The sequence below is a fragment of the Myxine glutinosa genome, chromosome 3 (assembly GCF_964187855.1).
Source record: "Myxine glutinosa chromosome 3, kmMyxGlut1.1, whole genome shotgun sequence".
Taxonomy (NCBI): domain Eukaryota; kingdom Metazoa; phylum Chordata; class Myxini; order Myxiniformes; family Myxinidae; genus Myxine; species Myxine glutinosa.
In genome coordinates this window covers 47,984,259-47,993,760 of record NC_136263.1, presented here as the reverse complement: position 1 = coordinate 47,993,760, position 9,502 = coordinate 47,984,259, and the positions used below count along the sequence as shown (strand labels likewise).

Here is a 9,502-nt window from a genome sequence, read left to right as displayed (position 1 = left end):
CCCCGACTTGTCAAACGAGCATGGCGGGCGACACGTCCTCGCCTTGTGGCCGAACCTGGCATGGAAATAGCACCAGGCTTGCGGCGGCGGGGGCGGCGGCGGCCGCTGTGTTCTCGGCGGCGGTGGTGGTGGGCGGGGCGCGGCGCGGCAGCGGCCACGAGGGACGCTGTAGCCTCTGCCCCGGGATCCACGACGGCAGCACCATAACTCGACCGCGTGTCGCAAGCCGCGAAAAACTTGTCGGCCTCTACGGCCAGGGCGCGGGGTTCCCTTATTTTGGAACCAGCCAGCGCGAGGCGTACCTGTAGAGGGAGCTGGCATAGGAAAAGCGCCCGGAATAAGAAATCCGGGGCTTGGTCACCCAGCAGCGACAGCATAAAATCCATCCGCACGGATGGTCGTGTGTCGCCGAGTTCGGGAAGGTCCAGGAGGCGGTCGGCCCGTTCGATCTCCGTGAGGCCGAACGTGGCGATGAGACGTTTGAGCGCCTCGTACTTGCGGTCGACCGGCGGGTGCCGCAGGATGGACACGACTCGGGCGGCAGTGCCGGGCCTGAGGGCGGCGACCACGTGGTAGTAACGGGTCTCGTCCGCCGTTATGCCTCGAAGCTGAAATTGCGCTACGGCCTGCGCGAACCACACGTCGGCCTGTGCTTCCCAAAACTCTGGGAGTTTTACTGCGACGGCGTTGGTGGCCATGGCGCGTTCGGTCGTCAGCGACGGCTGAACCAATCGGGGTCACCAGTGAAGTGTGGTGCTGCGCACACACAACTTGCTTGCCAAAGAGGTAGGCCACAACGCGTTTGTTAAAACAAAAGTCTTTATTTCGAAAGCTCGAACTGCAGCACTGAGCGGGCTCGAGCTTAGAGCCCGCATATATGTGCCGAGGCCACGCCTAGTCCCCGGGCGTGGCCGATCGGTCTAAGGGCGGGGCATGTGCCGTCGGTCCCCGCCTGGGCGCTCGCGCCACCCACTGGTGCGCGGAATTATTGCCCCTTGTGCCCGCCACATTCCTATGTAAAAGAATGGGACTGGGGTAGGCGTGACTATGACTGTCAATCAGCTTGATGGGGCCGGAGCCGCCACACATTTGCCTCAGTGTCGGCGTTGTGCATGATAATGCTATGTGGAATCAAATAATATCAGCAGAAATATGTCTCGGGAAATGCTTTGTTTTTCATTGTTACATTTATGAAAATAAAATAATAGCGAGGTACCAGTGCTATACACGGCACACGGGACACGTGATCATCACGAACCCTCCAGTCGTGGGTCAAGGTAAAAGCAAATCACGTGATCAATAAACTTTCTCGAGTCACGGTTTCTCGGCGCCAGATTCGTTACGTCGGTGCATCATTGATGGCGTCGCATAAACAGCCTGAACAACGAATCCACGGGAATTGAATCTACTATAAATGGAGGTGTTTGTGCGTTTGTTTGTGCATGTGTGTGTTTGTGTGTTTGTTTGTGCGTGTGTGTGTGTGTGTGTGCGCGAGTCGTACTTTTTCATATCGATTCATTAATTACGTACCGTACTATTCAAATGTGCCTTTTAACCCTTCAGACTGCTGAGACCCCTTAGACCTTGGAAGACCCTTTAACACTTGACCCAAAAGACCCCCGAGGACCCAAATGAAGCAAAAGTACCCGAGGACCCAAATCACCTAAAAGTCCCCGATGACCAAAATCACCCAAAAGTCCTTGATGACTGAAAAGACCCACATGCCCCAAAAGTCCCCGATGACCCAAAAGACCCAGATCACCCAAAAGTCCCCAATTAAAATTTGGTCCAATGGACCAACGGGCCCCCTAGTTTAATAAATATTTGAACCGACATTAACTTTAAGTGTTCCTTTCATCTTTGTTTTGGCATACTGCATCACCTGGAGTGGTCAATGGTCAATTAATTGATATTTAAATATAAAGATCCTAGTTTCCTTATGTCTATGCCCTAATAGTATTACCTATGGCTACTGGGGTTGGGGATTTGGGAGAGGGAGGTGGAAGTAGGGGGTGGAGGGGGAACAATTGTTTTGTTTTTTTTAATAAAAAATTATGGCAGACACCCTCAGTGCGCCACTGGTGAACACGTCTGTAAAGTTTGTGCTACAACATTTGTAAATCAGTAGTAGAACATCATCTACTCAAATATGATAATTATTCAGACGTGTGTATTTCTCAGCTGGGCCTCTCTCAATGTCAATGACTGGAGTTTCACTTGGTGCAGAATCCTTTGTTAGAATTTGTTTCTCCAGTTAAATATTTACAGATACTCTCTGAGGGTGTGTTCTCTCGTACTCAACCGACGCCATCGTAGTTTGGCAAGGCCACGCCCTTCCCCACGCTTAATCGATCAACCCTGAACCTTGCTATGCGCATGCGCAGATAAGGCGTGTCACGTGTACAGTGTTTGCCTAACGTCTTTCTGATGATTTATACTTTATAGTGACTGTATTTTTGTCTGGCGAGAATCTACTGAAGTATTACCGAGGTCTTCTGATTTCCCAGAACCAGGATTTGGATACTGAACAGATAAATACTTATATCTTGTCTTGTAAAGTTCTTCATTGAAGTTAATTTTACAAAACTATTATTATCAGAGAGTGCGTTGGCACTGTCGACTGTACGTATTAACGCCGGGATGACGCGGATAAAAATGTCGGCCCCACCCACTGATACAAAACAAAGGTTGGAGTATCTTTTCGTCCTCTCATAGTCGTTTATCGAGGACATTTGCATTTCGAGTGTATAATAAGTTTATTGACACCAAGTGAACAAAACAGTAAAACCCACGAGTGTCTTTCACGTGTCTGGCCGTGCATTAATATCTCGAGAGGCTCTGCCCCTCCCCTCTGTCCCCACCCTATTGGTTAGAGGGAAACCACACCAGTTATTTTGGGCATTTCTAAGTACAGGTCCTTGTGTGGCCTGAGGTTGGATGAAGACATTACTATTTGAGAAACGAGCAATAAGACAGAGCTGCAAGATACAGTCAGGGTTACGTAAGACAATACAGGAACATGTGCAGTGTTTGACATTGCTGACTAAGATATCTAAGCACTTTTGCTCCAAGGTTGGGTATCCTCTGAGTACCATATACCATTGTGTTATTCCACATTGTAAAAAATTACAGAAACAAGTGAATAAAAAAAATTATGTTAAATTAAAAAGGTAATGTAGGGATGACAAACTACAGTCTAAAAAAGGTCCTAAAGAAGATAGCGATGATGTTGGTTTAGAGAGTAGCTAACAGTATTGCCATCACACAACAATCCCTACTACTAATCCCCAAAGTGCACGTGGTGTCCCGCTTTGCATTCAGGCCATTTCGTCTCATCACACCACAGTCTTTTGCCTCATGCTCTCAAAGTCTTTCACGTGCATTTTTGCAAATTCCAGGCATGCTGTCATGTGCCATTTCTCAGGAGTGGCATCCATCTGGTCACTCTCCCATAAAGCCTAGATTTGTGTAGTGATGCAGAGACTGTCCTTCCGGCAGGTTCTCCCATTTCAGCCAAGGAAATGTCAGAGAGGCCATTGGGTCCTTGGTCACCTATTTATAGGTAAATCAGTGACAAAAAAAATTCTAAATTTATCCATTTTAAATTCTTGGTGCAACAACCAAATATGAAAAAGTCAAGAGGTGTGAACTCTTTCTGAAGGCACTGTAGCATGATTTCTCCAAAAATTATGGACGGATTTGGATGAAACCTGGTGGACAGGTTGTGTGTGGCAAGGAAGAATCGATTAAATTTTGCCAATTATTGGACGAGTGTGGCCTTTTAAAAAAATAGAAATAAAAAATCCCCTCGAGTTCCAAGCGAGTGGACAGTGGTTTATTTGAGTGAAGTCCACCGAGGACTCTATGATGATACGATGGATATGAAAAGGATACATGATGGGATTTTATTTTTCCAAAACACCACCCAAGATATTGCCAATAGATAAAGTAGTACCATGGTTTTGCCAGACTGGCATATAGCAAAAACCATTTCTGATTGAAATGTGCAATTCGATGCTCTTCGCTTTTATACTGCTGCAAACAAATATAAACACATGTGAAGAGAAAGACACTCCCAACAGTTGTACTTTGATTATTATTAGCTTACCTGGAACGAAGTACAGGGGAGCTTATGCGATCGCGCGTTGTCCGTCCGTCCGTCCGTAAACACTTGAAACTTCTTCTCTGAAACCGCTGATGGGATTGTGACCAAATTTGGCACAAATTATATTTGTTATGTTGTGACTAAAGTTTGTTCACGGCCTTAATTTAAAAAAAATAAATAAATAAATAATAATAATAATAATAATCAGGGTCCAAGGGGGTTTCCTGGGGTCAAAGTGGATCCAGGTTTGATCCCCCAAAATAGGAATTTGCTTTTTCCTCTGAAACAACACACACTATTTCGATGAAACTTGACCACAACATTCATCAACCGAAGATTGTTCACGGCACTAAGAAAATCTGCCCCATTGGGGGTCTATGGGGGGTTGCCTCCCAAAATATGCATTTGCTTTCTTCTCAGAAACTACACACACGATTTCGATGAAACTTCACCACAACTTTCATCACCCGTGATGTACCAAAGTATGTTCACGGCATTAAAAATATCTGCCCCTTTAGGGTCCATGAGGAAGGGGGGTGTTACCCCCAAAAATAGGTATTTGCCATTTCGATGAAACTTCACCACAACCTTAATCACCCATGATGGTTCAAGGCATTAGAAAAGTTGGGGTCTTAGGAGGTATATGGGGTTAGGGGAGGTGGGGTTGCCCCCTAAAATAGGTATTTTTTTTGTTTGTTTAAAATCTTTTGATTATGTTAATATGATTCTACATGCTGCGCTGTCTTCTAGCAACCATTGAAATTGGTTTAAAATACCCTTAGTTGGTGCAGTATACTGTTTATTCCAGCAGGTGAGCGCCAGGGATATTGCCCCGATGTTTAGATCGGCAAGAGATGCTTCAACAAATATCAACATCGACCACAAATGCAGGATTCCCGCTTTGCAGAGGAAGTCAAATACATACAAGTTATATATTTATTTATTTTTGTGATGGTGTCAGTGTCTGGGTAGTTCCATATGATCATTACAACCAAGAAAGAATGAGGTCATTATCCATTACCAGAAGGTATAAACACTTTATAAAAATTGGGCACACACATGAGGGCGTACATAGATTACATTTTATTTCTTTGAAAAATAGAAGTTTGAAAATCATCACCCACATCCAAAGGAAAGGCAAAAGGTTTGTCATGAGCTCAGAAGGAGGTCCTGCAGAAAGGGTGATCATGAACCATTAATGTCTGTAAGCAACAGGAGATCAACAAATTGCACAAACAGAAAGAGCAACTTGTCAAAAAGACATGGGAAATGGACAAAAATCAAATTCGATCATTCCAGCCCCCCGCCCCCCCCCCCCAAACATGATTTTGTGGGTTATGATCGACTGATCGAAGTAATATGAAGGGTGGACATCAGAAGTAGTCATTTTTTAAATGTAATTCAACAAAACAGCTGCAAACTTCTACACATTTATCTGAATAACAATAGAAAAAGAAAAGAAAAAAGTAACTGATGTGGAATGTACTCTTTCACATTCCCAGGAAAGCTTAAGACTTGATTTTCCCTGCAAGAATAAAAGTTACAATTGTTCCAGGAAGGATTTGGAATTGAACGAGAAATGCAATTTTACGAAGGTAGTTACAGGGTAGGCCTATCACAAAACTGACATTATTCACACGATGATCGGTAATTTATTGCAAAACAGCACGATTGTCTTGCATTGGGCCGTCAAATGAACATAACAGTTATAAACGAAGCGCTCGGCAGAAATTTGCCTCAATTCCTGTTCAAAGAAAAGAAACACTCGACACGAGGTCACAATACCAATTGGAAGGAGGTATCTACCATTTTCAAATTGTTGGAATCAAACAAAACCAATTTCGTCAACCCCACAGAGCTGGTTAAATCACAATTATCTGATGAAATATTTTTTAAATTAAAGGTAAAATAGATGCATTTAATTAATTGCCCATTGACTATTACGAACTCAGAAGAGGCTGGGATTAAAACAGAATTGTAAAGCTTGGTAGATACAACAAAAAACAAAATAGATAACAAAAAAAGATTAGGAAATGGGAGGGGGAGCAGGAATAAGCAGCAATGTTGCACCAGTATCTCTCATGCAACCTCCCAGAGCATGGTCCTATGAGAAACAAAAGCTAGCATTGAGAAACAAGCATTTGCTGCCTCGTTAATCTGAAAAGCCTTGTTCAGTAAATGAACGATACAAAAAGAAATACTTGGGAAAGGCACTGGCCATGTTTAACAACTTATCAAAAGTTAACGGTGAGAGAAAAGGCCAAGTGATCAAGGTTGGTTCTTGCGTCTTGTGTAACACTTCTGGACAGGTTCATTGGGCGAGAAATATATTGGCGAGTATGGCAGCAGCAAAGTTGAAAACAGTAATCTAGAGGCCTTTACACTACACTGGCTTTTACAAATGCTGCCAAGGTAACAAGGTAAGGTGTCAAAAATGGTGCGAGAAGACTGGCGGTTTTCCCCTTAAGGGGGAGTCTCGAGGGGAGGGAATTCTGGAGGACGGAGGACAACGAGGCTTAATTTTTGGGCCGAGCCATGCATTCAAGATCGAGGGCAGGGTAAATGGTTTACACCTGCAATCAGGGTAAATGCACCATAATAAACCCACCATTAACTCCCTCCATCAACAACTTCATAAAGAACAAGCTGGAAATGAAATAATAAAAGTACTTAAAAAAAACAAAAAAAAACGAATACACTGTACCAAGCATTTTCTGAATAAAAGCAGCTGGAAATAGATTTAAATCTCATCCCATTCAAGAACCCCAGCCACACCCTCTCCCACAAAGCAACCAGCCACACCGCATACCCAGACAGCCATGCTGCTCTCACAAAGACTCTTCCCCACAATCAGGCATCCTGACGATATGTTGTCCCTTTTTAAATGCCTCCCACAAAGAAACCAAGCCTACCTCAACCAGAAGAGCCCAATTCTTCTGTACTTTAGAATAAGCTTCAGTGCAAACCAAAGGTGCAGAGTAGCAGCAGGAGGTGGAGGGAAAATGAGGGTAAAGGAATGTAAGGGAGTGAGAAGAGCAGTGGGGAGAGTGAGTCAAGGCTGCTATGGTTTGCAGAATGAAGAGGAAGTGGTATGTACATAGGTGGGAACGCATGCGTCAACAAAGAGATACACCAGCCCACCAACGCTCTATTTTTATACATTTATATAATATATAAATCATTTCCCCCTCCCCCCACCCCCCAAATTGGAAAAATGGGGGAAAAACATGGTATTTATATACATATGGCAATCTAGAATGTGCTGTGAGGAAGAGAAAGAAAGTTCGATAAGCAAGCATACAACAAAAAATAAAAAAGAGCATGAAGGAGAGTTTAATGTATGTACAAAGGAGCGGTTTGACAACACTGCAGAGTCATGGCCCGAATAAGCTGGCACGACAGAAGTAACAATGGGGGGATAGAAGAACCGTTTTTACTTCCCCTGCAGCTGCTTCTTCAACTTCTGCACCTCAACCTGCAAAAAACAGATCATAGCAGCACTCAAAATATACACATACACATGTATATGTAATACATATACCATATACCATATACACATACATATATATACCATGTACCATAATATTTACCATAAGCATGTAATCAAAATTTTTTTGCAAGTAAAACCAGAAAATACAGGGGAACAACACAAAAACAAGAAGATGTCACGCAAAGCACGAAACTTGAAAAATCCACCCTTCCCCAAAATAAAAAGTTGCCATGGATACATCAAAGTGTATATTGGTTTTTTCGAAGCTGTCCATGCGCTCACGCTTTCGAAGTTAAGTAATTTTTCACAATTGTGTTTTTGTCGAAACTGTATCTATCTTTCGGTGTGTGTACCTATAGTGTGTCTTTAGTAAGATTCTCGGTGTTAATTTTTCATACATGTATACAAAATCGTCGGTTAATTAGTGTCGCGTATTCTGAGGCCGAGCAGGCTACCGTGTCCGACCTTGAGGCTTTGTTTTTCTCTCAGCGGTTCGTCGATTGTGCTGCAATTACTTTCGTTCTCTGTTTTTGTCCCAGTCTTTCACCCCATACTTCCTTGTTTAAAATCTCAACTAAAAAAAACAAACAAAAAACAAAAAACATTTCCCTCTCTGTTCTTATTCGTTTATTCGTTGTTCTTATTTGTTCATTCGTTCTTCGATCACGTTGTTCATGATCACGGTTAAAAATGTTTAACCTTTCCCCTGAAGAACTGTATTCTGTCGTATATTATAACACCTTTTTCTTCTTCTTCTATAAAAGGATGCTTTCGACTTGCTCACCAAATCTATTCATTCCAAAAAAATATTCCATCTCTTACAGTTCCTTTTTTCTACATTCCCGAAACTCTCCTGCACTCCACCCCTCCTTCAGCATCCTCAAACGTATTTTTGACTCGAAGGTCTCAATAAACTCATTTTGCAATAAATGTTCATTTCCCATTAATCGTACCCTTTTCAAAATCCAATCTCACCCCTCCCCTCCAAATCTTCCCCATCACCCCTTCCCTCCAAAACTTCCCCATCACCCCTCCCCTCCAAATCTACCCCCTTGCCCTTCCCCTCCAAAACTTCCCCATCACCCCTCCCCTCCAAAACTTCCCCATCACCCCTCCCCTCCAAAACTTCCCCATCACCCCTCCCCTCCAAAACTTCCCTATCACCCCTCCCCTCCAAATCTACCCCCTTGCCCCTCCCCTCCAAATCTTCCACATCACCCATCTCTTTCAAATATTCCCCCTTGCCCCTCCCCTCCAAATCTTCCCCATCACCCATCCCTTTCAAATCTTCCCCCTTGCCCCTCCCCTCCAAATCTTCCCCATCACCCCTTCCCTACAAAACTTCCCCATCACCCCTCCCCTCCAAAACTTCCCCATCATCCCTCCCCTCCAAAACTTCCCCATCACCCCTCCCCTCCAAAACTTCCCCATCACCCCTCCCCTCCAAATCTACCCCATCACCCATCCCTTTCAAATCTTCCCCCTTGCCCCTCCCCTCCAAATCTTCCCCATCACCCCTCCCCTCCAAAACTTCCCCATCACCCCACCCCTCCAAAACTTCCCCATCACCCCTCCCCTCCAAAACTTCCCCATCACCCCTCCCCTCCAAATCTACCCCCTTGCCCCTTCCCTCCTAAACTCCCCCCACACTCCTCCCCTCCGAGACTCTCCCTCGCTCCTCCCCTCCCCTCCCCTCTCACCCCTCCTCCTCAAAGCGTCCTCCCCGCTTCTTCCCCCTTCCAACTTTCACCTTCATCTCCCCAACCTTCTGCCTCGCTCTTCCCCCTCCTCAAATAACACCACACTGTGCCTCACCCAATCACCATCAAACCTTTTGTCCGCCCCATTCTTCCCTTTCTCCAAGCTATTCTGAAATCTCTGACACACCTTTAACAGCTCTCCCTACC

General features: G+C 44.6%; 1 protein-coding gene across 9 annotated transcripts in view; it reads right to left on the bottom strand.

Annotated features, from left to right (window-relative positions):
* Window positions 1-5,173: 5,173 nt before the first annotated feature.
* Window positions 5,174-9,502, bottom strand: part of LOC137423607 (SH3 domain-containing kinase-binding protein 1) — a 245,006-nt gene continuing 240,677 nt past the window's right edge. For all 9 annotated transcript variants that reach the window (XM_068110944.2, XM_068110946.2, XM_068110945.2 and 6 more), the window contains one exon: window positions 5,174-7,580. In XM_068110944.2, coding sequence (XP_067967045.2) covers window positions 7,539-7,580 — 42 coding nt within the window. In that variant the 3' untranslated portion in view covers window positions 5,174-7,538. The remainder of the gene's footprint in view (window positions 7,581-9,502) is intronic.